Source organism: Montipora foliosa, chromosome 6, assembly GCF_036669935.1.
Source record: "Montipora foliosa isolate CH-2021 chromosome 6, ASM3666993v2, whole genome shotgun sequence".
Taxonomy (NCBI): domain Eukaryota; kingdom Metazoa; phylum Cnidaria; class Anthozoa; order Scleractinia; family Acroporidae; genus Montipora; species Montipora foliosa.
In genome coordinates this window covers 72,303,652-72,328,651 of record NC_090874.1, presented here as the reverse complement: position 1 = coordinate 72,328,651, position 25,000 = coordinate 72,303,652, and the positions used below count along the sequence as shown (strand labels likewise).

At 38.6% G+C, this 25,000-nt stretch overlaps 2 protein-coding genes across 3 annotated transcripts in view; one reads left to right on the top strand and one right to left on the bottom strand.

Moving 5' to 3' along the window:
- LOC138008361 (TPR repeat-containing protein DDB_G0287407-like) overlaps positions 1 to 1,253 on the bottom strand; it is a 39,692-nt gene extending 38,439 nt beyond the window's left edge. Inside the window, exons 1-2 of one of the 2 annotated variants that reach the window (XM_068855672.1) lie at positions 1,043 to 1,253; positions 199 to 456 (exon numbers count right to left, since the gene is read on the bottom strand). In XM_068855672.1, the coding sequence (XP_068711773.1) occupies positions 199 to 456; positions 1,043 to 1,048 (264 nt within the window). In that variant the 5' untranslated portion in view covers positions 1,049 to 1,253. The remainder of the gene's footprint in view (positions 1 to 198; positions 457 to 1,042) is intronic. The other variant, XM_068855673.1, reaches the window with a different exon arrangement.
- A 2,390-nt stretch (positions 1,254 to 3,643) lies between these two features.
- The window catches only part of LOC138008360 (adhesion G protein-coupled receptor L4-like), a 32,229-nt gene continuing 10,872 nt past the window's right edge, over positions 3,644 to 25,000 (top strand). The window contains exons 1-17 of the mRNA XM_068855671.1: positions 3,644 to 3,786; positions 8,105 to 8,197; positions 8,281 to 8,326; positions 8,845 to 9,170; positions 10,568 to 10,703; positions 10,908 to 11,159; positions 14,344 to 14,378; positions 14,995 to 15,363; positions 16,953 to 17,021; positions 17,159 to 17,273; positions 17,686 to 17,838; positions 18,381 to 18,474; positions 20,876 to 20,978; positions 21,535 to 21,587; positions 21,697 to 21,826; positions 22,975 to 23,078; positions 23,734 to 23,839. Coding sequence (XP_068711772.1) covers positions 8,147 to 8,197; positions 8,281 to 8,326; positions 8,845 to 9,170; positions 10,568 to 10,703; positions 10,908 to 11,159; positions 14,344 to 14,378; positions 14,995 to 15,363; positions 16,953 to 17,021; positions 17,159 to 17,273; positions 17,686 to 17,838; positions 18,381 to 18,474; positions 20,876 to 20,978; positions 21,535 to 21,587; positions 21,697 to 21,826; positions 22,975 to 23,078; positions 23,734 to 23,839 — 2,142 coding nt within the window. The 5' untranslated portion in view covers positions 3,644 to 3,786; positions 8,105 to 8,146. The remainder of the gene's footprint in view (positions 3,787 to 8,104; positions 8,198 to 8,280; positions 8,327 to 8,844; positions 9,171 to 10,567; positions 10,704 to 10,907; positions 11,160 to 14,343; positions 14,379 to 14,994; positions 15,364 to 16,952; positions 17,022 to 17,158; positions 17,274 to 17,685; positions 17,839 to 18,380; positions 18,475 to 20,875; positions 20,979 to 21,534; positions 21,588 to 21,696; positions 21,827 to 22,974; positions 23,079 to 23,733; positions 23,840 to 25,000) is intronic.

Below are 25,000 nucleotides of genomic sequence, written 5' to 3'. Positions count from 1 at the left end.
GGCGATGACAAGCTAAATTCTCAGGTTTTGCATCCTGTTGAAAACAATTTCTTTTATTGAAAAACTCCTGTTCCGTCCCATATTTTGCGCGTTCTTAACCAATTGTGGTAAAATGGTGTAAGAGAGGAATAGTAGATGATAATAATACGTAGTTCCATTTTGTAGTTATCACAAACAATACTATATGAATTGTCTTACCTGACCGAAGAAACCCACGATCATATCCGACCTATCCATTTCTCGGAGGCAAATTTCAATTGTGGCAGCGTTAGATGACATCTCGGAGGTAATTCCCCATCTCATATCCACCGGTACAAACTCGTACCCGTTCTTCTTACATATGGATGACAATTGCGGCCAATACTTCTTGGTGAGTTCTTCTCGTTCCTCTTCCAGTCCCCCAAATGGAGAACTGAAAAACACACGAGCTGTTTTTCTTTGTGGTTTTAAATCACCCTTTAATTTAAAAGAAAGTTCGTAACGGAATTAGTTTTGGAAGTAATGACCGTGATTACCAAGTTAAATTCGACCCAATCCCTGATTGGGAATGAACAGCTATGGATTTGCTGGAAACCAGAATTTTAGTTGGATAAATTTCGATTCCGTAGTTTTCTTCTTCCGCGAGTCCGCGTCCATTCCCCGAGTCCACGTCATATTGAATTTTTAGTTATTATGCAAATTAAGTTCTTAGTCGATCGAAAGTGAAAGAAAAAGCCGAAATCACCATCAACGATTTCAGTTTGTCAGTTGTGTTGTCGCGTAAAATTCACAGAAGATAATCAAGTTGACAAACGTGGGAGTTCGTGAAAAATATAAGTGATTCCGCCAGTAGAAACCTGAATCAACTTACTTATTTCGTACAAGTGAAGCATCTTTCGCGGCTGACTGCCTAGAGACTGAATAACAATATTTTCGACAAATATCGGTTCCTGACGTCAAAACTGAAAGGATTCCTATCTCTTAAGAGTGTACTTAAAATGAGATACAACGGAAATCGTTGTCTGTTCAGTAACAGCAAAGTGCTGTGTAAATTATGCATTACCTTCATGGCCTCTGACCCACGTATGTGGCTTGCCAATTTTCTATTCTAAATATTTTCTCCAATGTTAGTGTTAAAAAGCAAACTCTCTATCACAGAAACTAAAACTTGCAGCTGTTCCATGATGTCTATGGACGCTGGTGAAGCATTCATTGGGTTTTCTACGCTCTGCAATCACGCTTCAGTGCGTTCAAAGTTAAACCAGGACTGGCATGTCATGCTTCACGGTGCCGGGGGTCTCAAGCTATTTGCATGTTCACGCAAATATAAAATTAACAAATCGGTTTTTTTTAGGAAACGCAGGGATCTCGCGATGCGCTAAAAATAACTTAATTTGGTATCTTTCTAAATGAAAACTCTATCCAAGTAAAATAGGAAATAGATTTTGAAAACTGGAACAAGCCTTTGGTGTCATCACTGTTGTCGTGGTGACTAGAGGAATGTGTAGGACGCATGTTGCACGTCATTGGTTAGTCTTTTGGTCCTACGAGGGATTCCTATCGATTTGTTTAACTCTCATTTGGTCTTAACTTTCTTCCACAGTCCGCACCAATTCAATTGTGAAGATAAAAAGGATTGCGCCCTTGGCCTTTCCCTCAGCTCCGAAATCTCTTTGTGTGCATTTTGCCTTTTGGTACGTTTATTTGCTGCTCCCTAAGGACGTGAAACAGCAGTAGCGAGAAGTGACCGAGGACATCATGAATTTTCGAAACTTTATTGCTGTTGATGGAGCTAATTCCGATTTCACGAACAATTTCTCATCACGCACAGAAAATGTATCCGTTTCCATTCTTATTAAGTTTTTAAACACGTGATTCCGTTGTTACTTTCCTCGTGTTTAAAACTTCATTTTTCTCCTGTATTTACTTCGTTGACACCTTGAGGCGCAAAAGCGATCTTATCTGATAATTAACAAAATACATTATTCAGCTTTCCGAGTCAAACAACAACCCCGACATCGAGAGCAGCGATAGTCTGCAACCGGGAAAACTCATATACAACTTGATACAGACTGGGGATAATCAAACGATTTTGTTTTACACGGATGGATCGATGAAGCCTCAACTAATGTGACAGTTATTCCCAGCGTGCATACAAACCAACATATAAAATGACTGTATTCACTCTTCAGGTTTTGTTTTGTTGTTTTTTTTTTTGGTTTTGTTTTTATGAGGACATTTCTTTAAAGAACGTTCAAACTTGTTGAGTCGAATATAGAGCTTGAAGAACATGTTGAGAAGTTCAACGATTTCAGGTTCAAATTAAATCGCAAAAAATAAGAAGTTCAGCCTCGACCCCAAAATTAGACATTCTTTTAAAAAAACGTGTCCAGTGAAATCCAGACACTTGAACTGCGCAAAGAAGAATTTTGAGTTTTAGATCATCACTGACTGTTTTGAACGATAATCATGATACAATAACGAAAACAAAGCCTTAGCATAATGCTTCTTTCCGCTTTTCAAATGTGTCATCCATATGCAGTGACTGTCCAATATCTACTTCCCCGATGCGGCTAAATACGACAGAAAGGGCGAAAGGGCCAGCTCACACTGAGTTTCCCGATAAAATTTTGGCAGGGCTGCACCCGTACTCGCAAGGGTAATTTGTTCATCTGAATCCAGTTATAAAGCCTGGACTTTGCAGGCTTTTCTTTCGTTGATGCTTGATAAACGTTTATAACCACGATGACCTAAATTCTTATCAGAACAAAAATACACAAAAAATCAAACTCCATCGTCTCATAAAAAAGACATCTCCAATTTTGCATGTGACGGATCTCTGAAAACGCCGATGTGGCATACATTGAATAAATTGCGTCCTGAACTGACAAAATTAATTTTTTGGAGGGAGGAAGATAAGAGAGCTTTATATACATTGATTCATTATATACCATTATGCGACCGGCTCTGTTTACATGAAGCGCTGCCATAAAAGGAAATAAAATATATACCCTACGCCCAAACAATTTCTTTTATCAGTCATGTTTTTTTTTTTTTTATTAATGTAAATTAAGGTCCATTGTTGGAAATGGTCCGCTTAGAGGGTGCACCGTCAAGAAAGACTTGCATGAGGAGCACGATCTCCTGTTTCAAGCAATAAATGTTTCCTTATACCTGCTGCTTGTTGTTATTTTTCTATCATTTTAATTTAGTCAATCTCTTATCACAAGACTATCGACTGTATTAACATATTTGACCTGAAATGTCTTTTTTCTTTTTCCTTGTCACGTGTCTTCAGTCTAGTCCATTTTTTCCAACTCGGTAACGCTTAGACAAAACACAAGCAAGTTTGAAAAGAAAAAGGCTATAGAAAATTTGTTCGTTGTATCGTACGCAGTGTTGCATAAATGATAAAGAAATGTTTATCACTTTTTCTAAGGACATTTGGCCACCATTAGTTTTGTCTTAATCATTAAAATGGCGGGAATTGTTGCCTTAAAAATAAACAATACCGGATTTGATGCACATTAGAGATGCAAATTCATGTTTTCTGTGTCTAGATAAAAGCTTAAGTGACGCTTTCAGATAAAATCAGTTGCAAATGGGAAATTTTTGCACGTACCGAGAGTGTTATTTCAGTTGTAATTTGTCCGGTTTGCTTTGAGTTTACATTTCGATCAGGATTGATTCTTGTATCGCACCGTGTACTTGCTACAAAAATGTTGAAAAAATACTCCTACCAGTTGACTGAGGAATAGCAATTCTTTTGCTCATTTCAGACATTTCACCGGAGAGCTCTTCAAAACTGTAAGTTAGTTATGGAGATTATGTGATATGGCGCAGTTTTCTAGGCAGTGACACTGTAACCCCACATTCAATTGGTCAAAGAGCCCAAACTTTTCACCTGACAATTAATTTTTTTCAGTTTCACTTTGCTATGAGGCAAAATAAAAATATCGCAATTACCAGTCTGTTCTGAAATGAAACTCAACATAATTGCCCCAGCTGCTACAAGTAACTTTTTTTCCCAATGATGAAATGGATGAGAAGGCGACCAAGGATTATGGGGGGTTTAAACCCACTCACACCATAGTTAATAGAGGGGAATGGTTTGGAAGCTCGGCGAACATCAAAAGAGCAAACAAAGCAGCCAAGATTTAGGTTGGAAAGTCCACGACCGTGCACAATCTTTTGTTTTGCACTCATACACTATGCATGAATTACGTAACCAACACGCTTCTATTGGTTAGTTCCGCAGTATGGAGTAAACAACTATTGTGTTTTGTGCACGGTCAAGGGTAAAAACGAGAACAAAAACCTATAACAAAGAAATCTGTCGGGTTTCATAACCATTCCCCTCTATTAACTATGCTCACACAAAATATATATATAAAGCTTGATATAAAGATAGATACATATTAGTGGTCGCCTTATTTAAGTAAAAGAACCGATGAGTACCAAGAGACTTTAATGCTTTAGTCCAACATGACTAATGTAATGACCATGTGCAAGCCAACTTCTCAGCGCATGCGCAGACGTAAAGTAAATATTTACGGAAATTTAACGAGTAACTGCCATAATTTTAGACGGCATTGCAATAACTAACAAGTCTACTTCACATTCTTTGAAGTTAAATTTGCAAGGTTTTTTTTTCCCTTGTCTACTTCCCACCTGGGGCGCTTCGACCAACGCAAGGGTGGCTAGCTCGAGCATTCAATTTTTCCTCGCCAACGGCCAATCCACAACGTAATGTACAAATTTGGCAAATAACATTTTCAGTTATTGTGTTAGTTTGTACAATCTCATGCCGCTTTAGAATCTGTTGCACCTGTTGTCTTCAGATTTTTTGCTGAGTGACATGTTTTAATTAATCAAGTCGTGTTTTCAAAGACGTTCCCCATTCAAACTGCAAAAAGTGTGTTTTTAAGGAGGCCGCGCCTTTACAGATCACCGCTTATAATAGCTTGAATAAGGCCATTTCATGGTTAATGCTATCGAATAAATGTAGAAACTACAGAAATACTAAGTGCTGAGCTTCAATTGTAATTAGAATTAATTTCATTTGCACGTTGCAAATAAACTTTCCGTTGGCAAGTTCATATATATTTGCTTCAAATCACGACCTAAATGTTATCGATTTTGGAAGGTAATTTGGCTCTGAATTAAAAGTCGTTAATTAATTAATCACAAGTGATGGAAATTTTCATAGCCTCAATTTGAGCAAGCTGTAAAATCTCTGTAATGAATCTTGTCTCAGGCTTGTGAAAACTAAAGATTAAGTCGGAGGACCCGGCCGCTAAGCAAGCTGTCAGCTTCAAGGAAACTGATTCAGAATTTATCCCTGTATGCGTTAGTTTCCAAAAAGAACTCATTTTATAGACCGTATTTATAAATGGCGGCTAAGTAATTATTCTTTTGTCTTTGTTCTCATCATCCTCACTAGCCTCGTTAGCACCAATCAAAATTTAAAATAATCTTTGCTCCAAAGTGAGGCTAGTGAGGATGATTGGCACAAAGACAAAAGAATAATTTCTTGGATGCAATTTATGAATACGGTCAATACTCTCGCCGCAACGAGTCATCATAGAACTTATTTACTGACGTAACCAGCGGACACTGGTGTTTTTTCTTTTTTTATGCTCACGGATATGCACTATCGGATGTTCTGTCGATGAAATTTACCGTTTTGTAAATGGGCCAAACGGCGCAAAACGAAGTGCCACTATAAGAATTACGATGTCAAATAATTTTGTTGTTTCGAAATCCGGAGAAACTGAACAGCTGAAGTTAATAAAAAGGTCCAAGCATTTCTCTATTTAAAATAATGAAATATGGTTGAGCTTAAGCTGTGTGACAAAGCTTATCGAGTTTTCCATAGATCTGTCTCTTTAATTACGAATTCTCCGTAAATTGAAAAGAAAAAATGTACAGAAAGATGCATGCATAATTTTCTCAAAAATTTGATTCTCCTTTTTGGGTCAGAGTGACATCTTTCGTTAATTAAATTAAAACGCGTTCAAGACATTTTCAATTTTGACAATTCTTATATATAAAGGCTGTATATTGTCGAAACCTCTACAAAGTTCTGGAACTAAAACGGAATTCCGATATTAGAGCGAGTACTATTTGACACGAATTCCTCATGAAAACTATTCCAGGACACTGAGTCCAGCACGGCTGCTTTACTTAAAAAAAATTATTCTCAGCGGTTTGGTACATGCTAAGTGTGATCATTTATAATACGACATTCAGGGCACGTGTTCAATTGCAGATGAAGATTTTCAACCCGCCAGGCAGTATGCGGGTGAAAATTAATTTATGAATTCCGTATTGATTTGACTCGATTTGCTCAAAAACATATATAAGCCAGTTTCAACGAAATTCAGCCCAGCAACTAACGACATCGCTAATTTAATTTTAATGATTTTCCGTTATTACCATTTGTTTCGCGAGCGACAACTGTCCATTCCTGCTATTCACTGCAAAAAAAAGGATAGAGAGAGACGGCATTGATAGTAAGCGAGATAAGACAAAAATCATCGTGATGTGCTTAATTCTTTCCCCAATAAGTAGTACAATTAAAATCCCTTGGATGTCATTTAATTTAAATCGCAAACCAAGTTTCGAATTTTTTTTTTTTTTTTTTTTTTTTTGTTTACCGTCGAATGCGTTTCCTGATATTGGGTCGGTCGGTCGGATTGAAAAAAAAAATCATAAGCATTCTCGGAATCGTAGACCTGGTACCCCAGCATCATAGCTGTGGAGCCAGGAAATCAACAAGACGTGAACCCAAAATCTATATGGCGGAAACGTTGGCGGATGTTGTGGCAAAATTAAGACAGCGTGGGAATAAGGATCAACCACTGAAACTCCTGTGCGACATAAAAATGGCTTAAAAACGTCGTTAACTTTTTTTTTTTTTTTTGGAAAATGCCCAAAATTTGGGTCGGTCGGACGACGCGAAACGGAGAAAAAAAAAGGGAATGGCCTTGTGGATGACGACAAAAGCTAGGAATGAACAATGAACCCAAAATGTTTTACGCAGGAACAGGGAGTACAGAACCATTAGAAAGATTTAGCGCAGCCTTTAATGCAAGCGGCAAAGGTTTAACCCTTTCATTCCGAAGATCAAAACGTTCATTCTCCTAAATAGTACCATAGATTTCTTTGTTGGGTAGTCATGAGAATTTGGTACGTTGTTATGTCAAGATCACACCTGTTATGTTGATAATTATCTTCATTCTCAATACCTGTCGGGCTGACATTTCATTGAATTATGAAGATAATTTACATACCGATCACACCTAATTAACCCACAAAATAAATAGATTGGTTTGATTTTGGTTAATGTCTTACCAGTTGGATGCAACTTCCCAGCACCTTTTCAGAGAGAAAAAAAGACAAAAGGTAGAATAAGAGAACTTTTAATGCTTTCATTGAGCACTGAACAACAACCTGCCATTCGCCCCATTTGCCGCTGTTTGTCTTTCCACGAAAAGGTGATCGGAAATCTCTCATTTTTGGGCTGGCGTCAGGAGTTCTCGTCTTCATTTCTTAGGATCACATTAATCCATCGCATAAACACGAACATGTCAAATTTCACGTGTGAAAAGTGCCTCGTCACTAAAGTGCTTTTCGCTGGCCGTCATATATTTTTCTTAATTAATGGAAAACTACATTTGTCTTGGTTTGTTGAGGAAGTGTTGTCTGTATGCACCCTTTTGATAACCGAATGACAGTTCAGTAAATTTCCCAGCTTCCTCGCCTCATGACTACTTCAGCACTGCGCCGGCCGCTTATAAAACCTTAACGTTACCCAAAATTGACATCGATTTTTGCACCTGGCACGAGCAAATGATTGTGCGGTGATTGTTCAATTTTTTAATTCACAACAATAGCACAATCACCAATAAGCACATGGCTAGATGGAGTGCCTGAGTGCACAAATCGGAACTGTAATGTTTGAACGAGGCATGTCGTATTTCGATTAATAAGTGAAAAATGTGCTCCCTTTGCAGATCCACTGTGCATTGAAACAACCAAACCTTTGCGGTAAATTTAAGAGCTACGGAGCTTCGAAATTGGCTGAAATATAATAGGATTTCTTATCCATTTTATTTTTTAGTTGTTTCTGTTCTCGACTGTGGTCTTTGAGTAGTCAATAAGGATGTTTTCCATCAGATACTTTTTGATTATTGCGTCGTTCTCAGGATTTCAGGTAAGCTATGATCATGACGTCCATTCCAACACTGTTTCGCTTGAACATAAAGATCTACAACTTTCACGGTTTGTTTTCACCAGGGCAATGGATCATGTTGCCACCATGAAGCAATGGGACAGCAAAAAGGTAGATCAATGATTTTTTATGTTTAAAAATAGTGGCAGGCCAAAAATGCATGTCCTTTTTTTTCTTTTCTCGCGCTTTCTGATAAATTTACCCTGCATGGCAGAAGTTTCCCGCCTTAAAGACACTCATGAGAAGGGAAAAAAACCACTGCACGGATCCTCTCGATGTCGTTCAGAAATTTAGACGAATAATTAAACTCTTACCCGGTGTAAAACCCGCTCTAACCAGTTTGAATTTTAACACCTGCCCAATGGCGGAAGGGTCGAATTGTCGTTGTATTAACGACACGTCGCGCATGCGTGACAAAACATGGAGGATATCCGTGCACATTCTCGTTCTCAGAGCTGCGATCCTTTTAGCCAGCGCCAGGGGTCGAGAGGGCTCTCGATCCGTGGCGCTTGCATAAGGATCTCATCTCTGGGAACGAGAGGTTTCCTTTCTTTCTCGCGCTGGAATGAAAAATGCCATGCAGGGTAGAATTTGTCAATACTGACAAAACTTGTCTTTCATGTAAACAGGTCTTTTTGCGTGCGATTCTATTCAGCTTGGGCAAACCAGCTCGAAAGGTGTAAATCGAGCGATAACCCTTGTATCGTCAACAAACGGAGAAAGAACATCCCAGAATCACACAAGGCTGTGTTCAAGCTCCTCATCCGTGCATAGATATCTAGAGATTAGTCTCAAAGATTTCTATGATATTTGCTCAGTATCTGCATGGACAAATACTTCCTATTTTAGACCTTCAGTGACAACATTCAGAATTCGATATCCGACAAAAACATGGACTTGGCCATGGTTTCATGATCAGTATTCTGAGTATTACCGGGAGATGGGCCGAGAGAAGGTACAAGTAATCTTACATAAATGATTATTCTTTTCTTAACCCGCGATAGCGGAGGAAGGCTGTTAGGAATATTCCTATAATCTTTATGACTGGTCTTATGAGCAAGCAGTATCTTGTTTTCCTACTTGTGTACTCAGACCAATGTGGAAAAAACGTTGCTCAAATTGGGAACCGGGATCATGACGGTTTTGTCAATACAATCTTCTGCAATCTTCTACAATCTTCACATTGCATGACATTGCAATTGCAATTTTTGTCTTGTTCGGGCCAACGCGTGCCCGGCTAAGGGGAAAGTAGCTTGGCCATAAGACGTAGGAAGGATATGCGAGGTCGGAACATCTCACCTTTTGCTCATAAATTGATTAATTATTATTTTAGAGATTTCGCAAGATTGTCATTAGATAGGTAGGTTTTACCGGGATTGAACGTGGATTGAGAGTTAGGGGTATGATAAAAAGGACATTGCATCGGTAATAAGAGAATTGCCGCGGATATCAAGGGAACCATTCGTGACATGGAATTTGACCATCGTGTTAAAGGGTCTCGAGCTCATCTTCATGGCATGCCGTGCCGAAATAACAGTCACATCGTAACCCCTGCGTCCCAAGTTATTGGATGTTATTATGTCAGTTATTTTAAGTTTCCGTAAAATGAGGGCTTTAAAAGTACATGGGGGTAGGACTGTTACCATATGGTAGCTAGCCTGTTTACAGGCGGTAATTTGTATTCTGGTCGCCAGATTGCGGGTGAAAATCTGAAGATTTGGGACCAGTGGGGAGAGTCACACGGCCCAGACCTATCCTTTGCTCTTCCAATATTGCATCTGATACGAGTTTCCCGTCAACAACTACATCTACAGCCTGCGAGCAGGCTATATTGCAGCAGAAACAAAAAACAATAAACTCAACAAGCCCTTTTGATCGTATACTTCCTGACTTACATAGTTCTCACGGTGGCGTCATGGTTAGCGTGCTCGATTCCGAAGCGAGTGACCTAGGTTCGGTTCCTGGCTGGGGACATTGTGTTGTGTTCTTGAGCAAGACACTTTACTCCCACGGTGCATCTCTCCACCCAGGTGTATAAATGGGTACCGGCAAATTTAGTGCTGGGGGTAATCCTGCGATGGACTAGCATCCCATCCCATCCCCCTGGGAGCAGAAATACTCCTTGTCGCTTCATACTATGGAAACCGAGGATAAGCTCCGGCGTGGTGGGTCATTGGCTCGGAAAGCGCTTACCTACCTTACTTTCCGACTTACATAGTTCTCACCGGCTTCAGCGGTCTATCAGTAAGTACTACAGGGACATAAAAGAAACCTATGATTGACAATGAAGAATCAACCACTTTGAATTTACACTCTAATTAATTCAGGTAATTTGTTCTCCTTCACACTCAGACTTTTGACGGGGTTAGAAATGGCAGTGGCATCGTGGTGCACAATATTCAACTCACGGCAAAGGACATTCACATCGTCCCTGTCAACTGGAGAAATGGAACCTGTCTTCATTTTGAGATAAGCGGAAACATTGCTTGTAAGCCATAGCCTTTTATCTTTTACCTGTTATTATCATGACGACGCTGCCCGCTTTTACACTAATTTTTACACTAAAAGACTTCTAAAAAAATTCTGGAGAGAAAATGACTGTTGACAACAAATTAAATAAAAGCCTCTTGAATTGTTGCTCCATGTTAGATGTAATACTGCGGCCGATAATTTGCATTCTGTCCACAAACAGCGTGCAATGACTCACAAAGAAGAATGGATCTTTGGTGTAACAGAACACGTCAATCTCAAACAAAGACCCCGACAGAGGAATGCTATGGTGACCTCAAAGCCCTATTAGACAGAAGTAAAACTTCACGCTTGAAGCGATGGCGGTGTTACAGTGAGTCTGCCTTGACACCAGACTTAAAGAGTTACGACGCAAATAAAAGCAGCTCATGCTACTTCAATAAGGGTCAGGAGCTGAGGCGGGTTTTGAACAGCTGTAAGTACACTTCAGAATTAATGTCCCAAAACGGATGCATTCCGTTAACACCAATCTACAGCATCTGCTAGTTTATGGGAAGCACGGAAGGTTACACAGTTAACAATGGGATTCCAGTGGAAAAAAGATTGCCACAATCATGTCGATCCTGTCAGATGGGCAAGATTTTGATAGTTTTCAGTAGATAATAACCCTATTTGTCATTGGTCTATCGTTTTACGGTATTATTCATATTTAGCATACAGGTCCCGCCATATAATGGCCAATCAGATTGGGCATGACAACCACAACGCCTCTCAGTTAGTCCGCAGACGTTCAAAAAAAGATACTATACCGTAAACTGATTGGCCGCATTCTCATGATCGCAGATCGAGACTCCTGGGACCTGAAATTCTGTAGTTGTCCGTCAAAAATAGCATTATCAAGTGTTTTTTTTTTCTTTCAAAGTTTTGCCATGGTAACGGAACAAGTCGATTTTTGGACAACGTCACAGGGACACGGTCACGGCCAACGGTCATTGCACGCTTTTCTTTTTGTTAATATCGGGGCAATCGCGGCGTCGCGTACAACACATAGATTCACAGGAGAAAGTCAAAATAGAGGAAAGTTCCTTCGATGTCACTTGTAATGATACTGATTTAGACGAAGAAAGACCTCGAAATCGGTATGGCTCGCCTATAGCTTGCCCAAAGAGTGCTGATAGCGAAGAAGTAGGACCGTCTCGTCTTCTTCCAAGCAGAATGATTTGTACCGATGAATCACGTGCTTTTGCGTGTCAGAATACATGTACAATAGTTCATAAGTGGCGGGGTATTCAGCAGTTAAGCTGAAATTTGTAATGAAATTTTTATTAGCGATTCGCTTCGGGATACGAAAGAATGAAAATTTGTGTCTTTTCCACTTCAAGAATACATGCTGCCGGAAAAATGGAAAATATCGAGGATCTGCATTTAGAGATGCCGGTCTATATAAGACGCTCTAAAAGTTGTGTACGTGACAGCACTTCAGAGCCGTGGAAAAACAACTAGGAAGCTATTGCGATAAGCCTAAATAATTTGAAAAACACCAGGTTGTTTGTTGTACTCGTGTTCATAATTATGTAAATGTCCACGTGCGTATTCATGAGCTTTTTATATCTTGTGAGGCGTTTATTGATTCATCGAGCAACGATGGAAGGGACCGTCTTCTGTTAGATGTCCTTTGCACAGGTCGGGCTATAGTCCTTGACTATGCCAAACAGCTGGTTACTGAGAATGGGTACCCTGATAAACTAGAACCTACTAGCAAATACAGCAAATAAAGAAGAGTGCAAATGAAGCAAAAACAGATCTTTTTTTACCTCCTATATGAGATTTTCAAGAACATTGTTTTTTATTATTAGAAGCAAGACAAAATTTTTTCTCCTCTGCGTAACATCCACTACATTTCTGCACAAAGGTTACTTCGCTTTTTGTGTACATCATTAAAACAACAGAAATATCTTCATTTTAATAACACATTCAAATTAATAACACTTACATTGTATTTGGCTAATGAGAGATGAACCCTACCAGTTTTCTTTCCTTCGTTCCTGTCCTCTTTCGACCTTGAATCAGGCCTTTTCCAAATCCTGACACTCATTTTCGTTCATTCCATAAATTAAACGTCGAAGACACGAGCCAAGCAATATGTCGACCTTCTGCCCTTAGACGGCGACATCTTTTAGACCGCTTAATCCAGCACTTTAAACGGCAGTAACAACAAAATAACGATCCCTAGACCGGCTTTCAATTGAGTGTCGAAAGTAATTAGCGAATTGCTTTGGTTTATGATTACTTCACTCGGTGATTGGTTCAAAGTTCTTGCGCAATTTTTTTCAACCAATCAGAAGTGTAATCAAAACCAATCGTGGTTCGCGCGTGCACATTTTCCCGCGCTTTGCGTCGGCTACGAGGAATAACTTCGAGTTTAATTTTGATTGGCCAAAGTAATTACTTTGATTTTGGTTTTACGACACCCGATTGAAAATCGCTCTATACACGAATCAAAGTTAACATTATAGAAACTATTCACAAATATTACGACCAACAGATCAAAATTTTAGGGTCGATGGAACGCGATGGAGCTTTACCTATCGCAGATTACTATTTTCTGTGTTACAGAAAATGGCGCCGAAGAAAGCGCCCGCCTGCAATGTTTCATGGTCGACCGTGTCCCTTTAATAAATCAATTCGATTATCTACTAATTTTCCCCAAATTTAGAAATAAATCCTCATTAAATTCTTCTGCACAATGCCTAATACGAGGGGAAACTATATTGCAGAACCTGAATTAATTACGAAAACGCTTTTGGAAGTGGCAAAATTCCACTTATTATTTTTTGTTTTCAATTTTCTCCTAAAATGCAAAAGAAACGAACTTTACTTGTATTAAAAGAATCGGTGAAGGTAACCGAGCTAACTTTATATTCACGCATTTAAATAAAATTTATTCCCGATTTTCGCGACTTAAGCCGTCAAATTTTTTTCATTCCTGCAGTGTGTGGCTTTCGCGCCTGCGCACATGCAGCTTAAACCCTTTTCGAGCATCTCGTCCCCAGAGTAATCGTTTCCTTGATCAGCAGTCAGGAAAGAGAGACTCTGCTCTTCGGTTTCACTTCCTGTCTGATTTTGCTTGATGCTAGTTTCGCAAAAAAAATGTTTGCGAAGTTTTATGCGCCAGAAACCATTAAACCCCGCAAATGTTGTATGGGTATAGAAAGCAGCCGGTTACATTAACTTGGACAGAAGTCAAAGGCAGAAGGAATTTTAAACGCCTTCAAAAGACTCAAAGCCTTAGGGCATGGCTGCTATACAGAGTGGTTTCCAAAAGCGGTTTGACTGTCCACGCATGGTCAGAAGACCTTCCACGCACTCGCAGTTATTCAACCGGAACCAGCGTTTTCTGGTTTCGGTTTTGAATTATTCCAGAGCCCAGAGCCTTCTGCGCCCGTTCCGCTGGACAAGGGTTTAGGAGGCTCTGGAAACGAGATTGCTGCAACTAATCAATCCATCCACTCACCTACCGATCCACCCATTCATTTATCCACTATATATTCTCCATCCATCTATTCGTCAATCAATCATTCAGTACATTTGATAATCAACCGATCAATCAATCATTTGCCTGAAGGCTTTCAGTTTGTTTTGTTGTTTTTTTTTTCAAGGCTCAAATAACTACAGGACAGAAAGTTGTCAAATGGTAAGTCGTTCAGTCGATCAGAAAGGTATTAATATTAATTGTTCCATTTTTTGTAAAAAGAACCTTACCGAATTTTCGATCTTGGATATTGTGTTTCTAGCTTTCTGATTGGTTCATTCAATCTGGGTTCATTCAATCTCTAGGTTCACTCAATCTCTATCAGCTCTTATAGCGCATGACCTTATTTGCCCGGGAAACTTATTGCGTCAAGTGTTGTCAAGCCGGAAATTGATTGCCTTTCATTTTAAAGTATCCAAGCGTTCAGAATTTAATGGCAATTTAATAGAACATTTATTCCATTTGCGCCAAAAGCCCATGAGTAGGAGCTTACCCCTCCTTTACAAGCCCTATGAGTCAACCTTTACGCGTATTTATAAAACTCCACAAATTCTTCGACACTGCACGCACTGTTAGAAACGCCAATCAGAATAAAGTTGCTATCAAACAAAGACAAAAATATCAAAACAATGTATGCAAATGAAATATATTAATGTAAATTGATGAAAATGCGAGCTATATTGGTTTAGGACCTTCATAACGAGCTACTGGGATCGTTTTGTCTTAACAATAATGTGTTTGTTATATACAGCACTGCAAAGGCTGAAATCTCTTTTAGATTACAGATGATCGAAACAAAACGAGCACGAATTCAAACACCACAGAGCCCGAGATGGCAGACTTGAGTCCAATGGCACTGGATGGATTGGAACGTTGGTCAAATAAAACGAGTGAAAATTGGAACACTTCAAATGCCATCCAAAACACTACCAAGAAGCCAGAAAATACGAGTGCAACTTCAGAAGATGAAGCAATCACTAACTCTATCGACACAGAAGTTCTGGAAACCTTGACCAAGATGAAAGAGAAGTCGAGTACACCTTTGCCTTCTCGTGAAATTCTTGAAATTGTAAATATTCTTGAGGACGTACCAGCGGAAGACATACTTGGAAATGCAAGTCAGCATATCAGAGACCAGATTGCTCAGGCAAGTATGCAAGCCATCAACCTTGTTAATTTATCACTTAGCAATAGCCTGGACGTTCTTTCCCCTCATGATCAAGTTCCAGTTCGAATATTTTTTCCGAATCCCTCGAACTTCATCATCAACGTGAATAGCCAGTCAAGATCACGTAAATTCGTTGTTACGTAGTCCCTGGAGAGAGTTATAAATGACCGGGAGGTCCCAGTCCCAGTTGTTCAAATACTGTAACTGTTCGACGGCGCTATCGCTGGATAAACTAGTCATATTACTTTATTAAAGTGCAACGTATGGATTTTCATTCACTAGCTGCAAAACTTGCAATTGGAAAAACGAACGAGAGTGAGAGCAGCAAACTGGTGAGGTTTCCAAAGTTATGCAACGAGTTAATAAAAATCCTTACAAGGCACTTTTTATGCTGAAATTAATTTGGAAAAACGAGTTTTAGTTTGGAACGACGCGTTATGATTGACTTATTTGATCTGTGTCTGCTGTGATTATTGAACAAATGAATTTCTTTATTACATCCATTTAGAAATCACAGGTGAACCTTGCAATCTGATTGGCTCTCAGCAGTGCGATTTATTCACGAATCACACTACTTTTTGCTCTTTTCCCCAGCCAATGAGAAAAGAATAACGATTGAAAACAAAAAACCAATCAGATCTCACTTGTTTAAGCTAACCAATCAAATTGCAGAAAAATGAAAGAAAAAGAAAGCAATTATGTGGCATAATTATTCCGATAAGGCCTTGCTAATTAGGTATTGTTACGTTCGCTTTGTTCTTTTGTTTTATGAACATTAATTATTACGGATCCGGTAAATGAAAGACCAGCCCTAAAAGCTGACGTTTCGAGCTTTAGCCGTTCTTCAGAGCGAATCCAGACGATTCGCTCTGACGAAAGGCTAACGTTCGAAACGTCAGCTTTTAGAATCTCTATACGGTGGTCAATTTACATTATATCAACTCCGTTGATAAAACCAAATTTTGTTTATTTTAACTTTACCTTTTTCTAATATTAAACGGCCCGCCATTAGGTAGTTGGCGCGGTTCCGTCCAATAAGCTTTCAGCGAGCTGAGGCCCGTTTCTCGAAAATCCCGAAAAGCCATCTGTGAAATTGCCAACTGCTTGTTTTGGAAAGCCGATCTTTTAACATGTTTTCAAAGTAACAAAAACAAAGATAACTGTGAAGTTTGACGAATTAAATGCCCTCCGTTCTTGAGTTACAAAGGGAATTGTGACACCCGAAAATTGCCCGTAAAGTTTCGGGACTTTCGAGAAACAGCCCCCTGGATCGAGGAGAAAGTGACGTCATTTCCCTCACTAGCTTAAAAGTGAAGCGTGTGAATGCGGCTTAATTATTATGTAGCACCGCTTTCAGATTGTCAATTTCGTGTTCTGCATACTAATTAGGCCGCATTCACACGCTCCTTTCAACATGTTGAATATTCGGCGCCTATGGCAGGCTTGAACATCAGCGCTCAAAACTCCACCGCACACTGGGGGAACTTTCTTACTTTGCTAAGCTGATAGCTGTAGTGTGCAGTGGGCTTTAAGAACAGCTGTAACGTGTCTGATCAATCTTGTTTTAGGATTTCCTGGAACTCTCAAGCTCATTGTTAAACGAAAACAATATCCCAGCATGGACAAGTTCACTTTCCGTGAGTTTTTTCCAATATTTTTACACCTTTAATTTTACTTTAAATATTGTCAACGTGTAGTTATATGAATGTTTACCAATTTATAAACCAATTAAACATTAATGTTTCAATGATTTTTTTTTTTTTTTTTTTTTTAGAATTCCTCGACTCTGACTCGTTTGTGGAAGGTTGTCGAAGACTTCGGTGTAGCATTTGCAAAGTACCTCGAATGCGACGGTGAAAATGAAAGAGCATTTTCCTTCGTCAATATTGGTAAGGCATTGTTGTGATCTATCTGACGTGTGTAAAAGTGATACTCGAATGTTACTTAAGGATTTCGCTCCGGATTCGTCAGTTAAATGTCTCATTCTCCACGTGGATTTGAGCCTAGTTTTGGTGCAAAACTCGTGTGGTATAGATGAAGTTATTTTGTATACCGGAAAATAGCTTCTGACGCACTCCAATAAACATAAAGACTGGTCTGATATGACTGCGATCGTGATCTTGATGATTGCAATCGTGATCCTGATCTTTCGTGATCGTGTTCGTAATCGACTGACATCTTGATGTAATCCTAAATTTTAATCGCGATTGAGATACTGCGATTGCGATTGTGTAACAGTTACTGATTAGTAATTATCGTTGTTTGTTTGCTTTTGGTAAATGAAAGTCTGTTTTATTACAGAGCTAATTGCCAAGTCATGTCTTCAGAGAAGTGCCTTTCCTTTGAAGTTAAACTCAGATCAAGGAAGCGCTTTGCAAAATGTTTCACAAAACAATAGCAGTTCATGGAGTGACATCGTAGATAGTGCTACAATTCCTGAACCACTGTTAAATGGTATTTCGTATTTCCTTTTCACCTCTTCCGAGGAAAAATCACTTGAAAATCAATTTGAGTGGGAGCATTTTCCATTTTTGTTTCATGCAGCAAATATCATGCATTGTCTATTTAACGAAACGAGTGCATGTCTTGCATTTTTTAATCAAAGTGATTATTAGAAGTGTCAGTCGCGAAAAAAGTTCCAAATGTTTTTCTTTTCAATATATATTAAGACGGAGTGAAAAATCGTTTCCTATGGCTCCATTAGCCGGGCCGGGCAGTTGCGCTTCTGAGGCCCTATTAGAGTTTATCGGAATACGGGATATTTAGGTAAAAATTATAGGGATACGGGATATTTGGGGGAACACTTGACCTGATACAGGATATTTAAAGAAGAGATTCTGGGATACCGCATTTTTAACATTTTTAAAAACAATAAAATAGGTTCGTTGGTCAATATACAAGGCACAACATGTCCTTTAGGACTTCCTTCACCAATCAAACAGTAAGTTTGTATTCCTTACAAAGTTTTGTGTCACACAATACTTTTTTGTATACAGGATATCAGACGTATCAAGTCTCCTTTGTGTCTTACAAAAATGCACACAGATTACTTCCTGTTAAGGCCACGCCTGAAGGAAATATCTCTAGAGGGTAAGAATCTTTGATGTCTCGTGATGGTTGTTTAATTTTGAATTCTGGGCAAGTAATTTACTATAATAGTTTCAACATAAAAGAAGCCTTACACATCGGGTGGGAAAACCCTGGATCAATGAATAAAAAACATTTAAACTTAAGCGTATTTCTGTAATTTGCACACGTTATACACTTTTCTGTGTTCTACTTGCACTCATTAACACTTACCAGATCTTTCATTCAGATTTGCACCACTAACACTGGAGAAGGCAGAACGGTTTCTTCCGAAACATGTCTGCATCGGTGACTGCCCTGCTCTCTAGAGGTTTTCAAATGTTAGTCATAGTGATTATTTGATATTAACCTAAGGAAACTCGGAAAAATCTGAGTTTCAGTTGTGGTTTGAATTCTGCACACTCTATATCCATTCTAGGCTAAGCTACAATAACGCCAAAAAATGGCCTACAAATCTATCCGGATAATCTCAAAAAAAGTTCTAAAAATCTCAAAATTATGTTAACACAAGATATCGAAATTAAAGATCCTCACAGTTCAAAACGTGCCGCCTTATCACGGTCTCTTAATAACTAGTTATCCATGCACCGGGCACGCCTCCGCCATGTTTTTTTCTGGAAACTAACTGCAACAGAATTCTTGGACACATAATTGAATGGTGAAACTGCTGTGCATGAGCCATGAGGTCATGAAGTCCCTTTCGTGGACCTAAATAGCAAAGTGCATCAAGTTCCTTAAATGAAGCAATAAAAAGCATTGTTTTACAGATGTTTTGTCAAAAATTAATCAGGATTTTTAAAAGATTTTTGACGCTGAAAAGATTTTTAGAAAGTCTGGAGGTTTTTGGACAACTTTGGCAAGTCCGAAGATTATTACACTTTTTAGTTTTAGAGCTAGCAGCTCTAAAAATTGTAAAAATATTTTTAAATTTATTATTTTTGTAGCTACGGGTAATCCCTGCTCTAGCTGGATGCTTAAAAAAAGATGATGACGATGTCTTTAATAAACCATAAGATAAAAAAAGACATCCCATGTTATATAAACAAGAACTGTGTAATGAAATTACAATAATATACTTATGGCTAAAATTGAATTATGATGATGGTTGTGTTCAAAAATGAGTCTATTTGCAAATTTTTTTGTGTTCTTGAAATGTTCAGTGTTAATCTTTGGGCGGAGGCAAACCATGCGACGTAAATTGTATTGCTGGGTTTTCGGCTTCGGCAGAATTTCATTTAACGGACGATAGCTTAGAGCCCTTGCCTTACTAAATAATTTCTGTCCTGCGTATGCATAATCGATATCCTTGACATTCAATGGAACTGAAATGTACCGCCGCTTGTAACATCTGTTTAAAGTGCCCCTGTGATAAAAAAATTCACTTGCTTTTTTTCTTCAGATTTTGAAAGATTTTGAAAGTGTGTTTGCTCAACATTTTATCCAAAGGCCGTTTACTTTAAGTGTAAGTTTTGGATTTCACGGTCCGCCATTACTCGCGTTCGAAACTGACCGATTGGAATTTCAGAGAATTGGATCTAAGGAAAACGACATCAAAGGCTCACTAGCTTAAAATTCAGCGTGTGAATGCCGCTTAATTATATGTGCAAAACGCAAGTTTAAAAGTCTGAAAGCCCAAAACTCCCGTGCTGCATATTAATTCTGCGGCTTTTACACGCATTGCAAGTTGGTAATGGTGGTCCATTAAATAGGAAATTCCAGTACTAGTTAAAATAAACAGGTGTCTTTTTCAAAACAAGGCTTAAAACTTTGGTCGCTTAGTCTTTAGTTATCATAGTTTTGAAATCCAAAGGAAAATTTCAATCGATTTTTAGGCCACAGGTGCACTTTAAGATCGGCACTGATCATGAGCTACTAATGACTCTATTTGACTGTGTGACGCCGAGATGTTTTACCCAAAGACAGCATATCGCTCTTGTTAGACGGCCATAGAGTTTGCATTGGCTCATTTTAGGGGGTTCTGGTGGAGCGTGGAGGGTTTCGGACTTGAATTGAATGCGGCGGATTTTAGTTCAAATTCCGTTTGCTCTTTAAGAATTTACTGCGTCTTTAACAATGGAGCGTTTTCACATGACGTCACGGCGGCCATGTTGGTGTTCCAAGACAAAGAAATGGCGGCCATGATGGTGTACCAAACTACTCCTCCGGGAATTAAACTCTATTTTTATGCAAATACTTTCTTTTGTTTCAGTAATCCAATATGGCTGCTGGTCACGTGAATGAAAACGCTCTATACTACTGCTTCAAAAATTGGTTGACTGGCTCATATACACTGACAGACTGATTGACTGACTTGTCTTTTTACGTGACTGGTTGGCAGTAACTGTCAAACCAGTACCTAAAATACATTTGTTTATCCATTCACGCTACCATTTTCGTTGTTTAGGTCAATAAAGGTGGACAGCAGAATCCTCTCAATAACAGTGAAACCTGAAGGATTGATCGCCAAAGACAATCCCGTGTTGCTAACTTTGAGACCTTTTTCTTTTGTAAGTAACCGACGAATCTTTTCTTTTACCAACGCAACTAGAACTATTATTAATATGTTTTTGTTTGTTTGTTTTTTGTTTTGTTTCTTTTTTTTTTTTTTGCTGAACTGGCCGGTGCGTAAATAAACAGGGGCTTTGCGACAAAGCGATTATAGTAAGTTCAATTAAATTATGTCTGAGTTTTCACTGATCAGTTGCAAGCCTAAAAAACCCTTCCAGGTGTCAACGCAAGAAGTGTCATTTGCGTGAACAGTGGGGTCCATGCGTTTCTTGCGTTGAATTTGTATTGCTTTATGTCAAGCCAGTCTTCCTGGATAGGGAAGATATGTGGATAGGGTTATTTACAACGGAACCACATTTCTGGTTTAGCTGATAGATTAGATACCAGATATTCATAGAGCCTCCTCTTGGAATTTTGGAGTGCTCATTAAAAAGTACATTTAATGGCAACGACAGTTCTAAACATCATTAACGCAACGAAGAATATTTATATCAGAAACTTGAATGTGCATGACTTGATTTTATTTCTTCTAAGTTCTTTTCATACTTTTTTTAGGAATCCTCTAAGAAGGACAATTTCAACTGTGGATTTTGGAATTTTAGTGCTAAGTAAGTTTTAAAATTTCAAAATCTTTCTTACTCGCTGAAATGAACATAATCTCATGTAGTTATAATTCATTAACGTATTTGCTGAGAAAGATTTCCATTAATTTTACAGTGGAAGAACCAATGGTGCTTGGTCAACAAGCGGATGCATACTGCGATCAATCAATGCGTCACAGGTTACGTGTCAATGCGGACATCTCACAAATTTTGCTCTTCTTTTGCGACTAGACCAAAAGTCTGCGGTACGTTGAACTAAAAATCAATTAACTACCTTGACCTAAAAGAATGGATGCTGACGATCTAATGGACAAATCCGTAATGAGGCAGCGAAATACGCACTTTTGTCCAGAAATACTTAAAAATTACTCCACGAACGCGCGTTGGATATGATTTGGGTATAGTATCACCTCATATCCAACAAGCGCGAGTGGAATTATATTTGTTTTATTAAAAACACCCAAAAATTATGGATAAATCTTCCCTACTTTATTTTATAAAAACAACAAAACAGAGCCGTAAAGGTTACGGTAAAGGTTAGCGTTATTTTTACGTCGGGGCAAATGCAGCAGTTTATCCTTACTTGGGGGACACTTTGTAACGTTAATTTTCCCACGGTATTCCGAGACACGAGTGATGTTGAAGTTGGGGAAAAGAGAAATGGGACACTTCGTGACGCTTATTAGATTCGGCAAGTATCTCATTGCTTACATTTCTGGACACATCTCTTCACACAAAAAGAAAAATGGCCGGGCTCGTCGAGCAACATTTCATTCTGCTTTCAGATATAGGGTCATATTATAAGTAATGGTGATAGGACTGGGTGGAGTCCAATACGATCTGTCCACAAGTGATAACAAAATCGGACGACCGCGCAGCAGCAATTTGTTTATCACGAGTATAAATGCAAACCGAATTGGACGACTGGGAGTCCTCTTACCAATGAATCATAAAAATTAAAATTTACGAGAAAAGAAGAAGAGCTAAAGTTATGAAAGAAAGGAAAAATTTGCATGAAAAGACTGACAAAGGAGGCGTAAATTGTTAAATGTCGCTCTGACTGAAAGAAAGAAAGAAAGAAAGAAAGCAGCCCCCAATTTAGAAGTCTGTACTCTGTTTCTATGGTGATTGAAACCAAGGTTGTGATTGGTTGATTTAAACTATAACTTTAAATGTGATTGGGTTATTTAACTGTCCAATAACAACTTGGCAAGTGAATTAGTGGAAAATAGGAGTTTTTTTAAACCAATCACAATCGAGGAAATTGTAATATTTATGCATGATTAATGATGTGAATTTAGACACAACTAAAACAAGAACAAATATATAATTTGTCCAATAGTGATTTGGTCTCTAAAAGCACAAATTGTTTTTTTTCTTTTTTACCTTACAGGTCAAAGGCATTCACCGGAAAGTTCTTAAGTGGATGACGTACCTTGGATGTTCATTGTCATTGGCTGCCGAAATAATCTGCCTGTTAGCCTTCATTCTATTGACGTAAGTAGAGTGGTAGATCACGCGGTAACGCATTGCAGCAGCTGTAGTACAATAATTCCCAATTCTTATTAAGAACAATGTAATTTAAAAGTGTATAAAAATCACTTTTATATAGACTTGCCTGCTCAGTTACTCTGCCTTCTCAACTTTTACATGCAACCTTCTATTATTGTAACTCAAATTTGAAGCCGATTCATGATACCCGTAGCTATCGCCAGACAATGAATTTGATATATGCTAAAGATATTATCGCATAATCTGAAGTCATTAAGAACATCAGTGGTCTTTAAAGCGTTAAAAATAAATCATCATTATTTATAGATAGAACCACTTGACACATTGACCACACTTGTTTACGTTATCTTCTGCACAGTATATAAATAACAGTAAATTCAGCACCAGTTTTGCGCTTTGCCTAGGAATTCTTAGCAAGAGTTAAGTTTGAAGCCTCTTTTTTTTTTTCCTCGGCCATCCTTTCAGCATGGGACGAGAACCCATATTTTTCTAATCATGTCATTAATTTACAGTAAGTAGTCTTTGTTGATATCCTTGCTTCTCTATTATCGCAATAATTCATCAAAATTTGGCTTACGATGATCGTGCTTCTTATTGTTATTTTACATAATCCGTTTTAAAAAAGCTATATCTTTTTCAGCAAAAGAACGGAGGTAAAAATAAAAATCCACTGCCACCTCGTAGCTTGCCTTGCTGCCAGTCACTTTATTTTTCTTGTTGGGATTGAGAGAAACACAATTAGTGAGGTAAGATAGTAGTGTGTTGTTCTAAACTTTTCAACAGGATAACATTTAGAATGGTTTAGGTGGTACTGTTTAAGTTGAAGAGATTGGGTCGATTATTAAAACATGGTTTAGACAATGTTTAACAAAACCACGTTCTGAGCCATTTTCAATATTGCCAACAATCATATCTAAATATTGTCTGCTGCTGATGGTAACAAGAAGGTTTGCATTTCAGATTAGACAGCAATTTATCTACTTGAAATATACCGCTTATAGAAAGATTTGGAGGTCCACTGATTGTCTTAAGCCGCGGCCTAAGTTAGACTTTGTTTAAATAACTGGCCCGATATCGCACTTCTCATTAGCACACTTTTCAAAACCTATTTTGGTTTGACGCGGCCATTCGTGGGCCTGGGCAGTCTAGACTTTGAAGCTGAACTGAGCTTGCAATTGCGCCCAACTTTACAGGGATAAAAATTAAGATAAAGGTCGCTACGCCACCCCTTCCTCCTTCCAAGCTATGTCAACCTAGTATGATGCTGTTTGAAAAAATTCGGATCAACCACTTTGACAGTAAAACTCAAGAAATCCCAACCAACTGGTTGATCAGATTGAGAGTTTCATGAAAACAAATTAATGTTCCCAGCCCATGAAACGACAAAACAAAAATATGTGGGGTACAAGGGTTGGGGATGAAGTACTCCCCAGGCCACATCCAGCATGCTGAGAGATCCTAATCCTCTCATGGGGTTCTAATCTCCAGGCCACAGAAAGGTCTTAATCCTCTCATAGGGTTCTAATCCCCAGTCCACGGAGCGGTCTTAATCCTCTCATGGGGTTCTAATCCCCAGGCCACAGAGAGTTCTTAATTCTCTCATGGGGTCGCAATCCCCAGGCAACATTCATATCACCAGACCAATGAGAGGTCCTAATCCTTCCAACCAAGTCTCTCCCTCAATTGAAGGATTATTCTTAATTGTCAATTTCTTCCAAGTGAAGTACTATCGTTCATTTTGGACACTGAAAGCTTGATAGGGATCATGGGAAATGAACATATTTCTTATATAAGCTGAACCCCAATGTCTGGACTCGCAGGACTCGAACCTGGAAATGTGTAATTATTAACCCCTTCACTTAACCAGTAGACTACTACATCACTATGTCATTTTTTATTAATGTCAA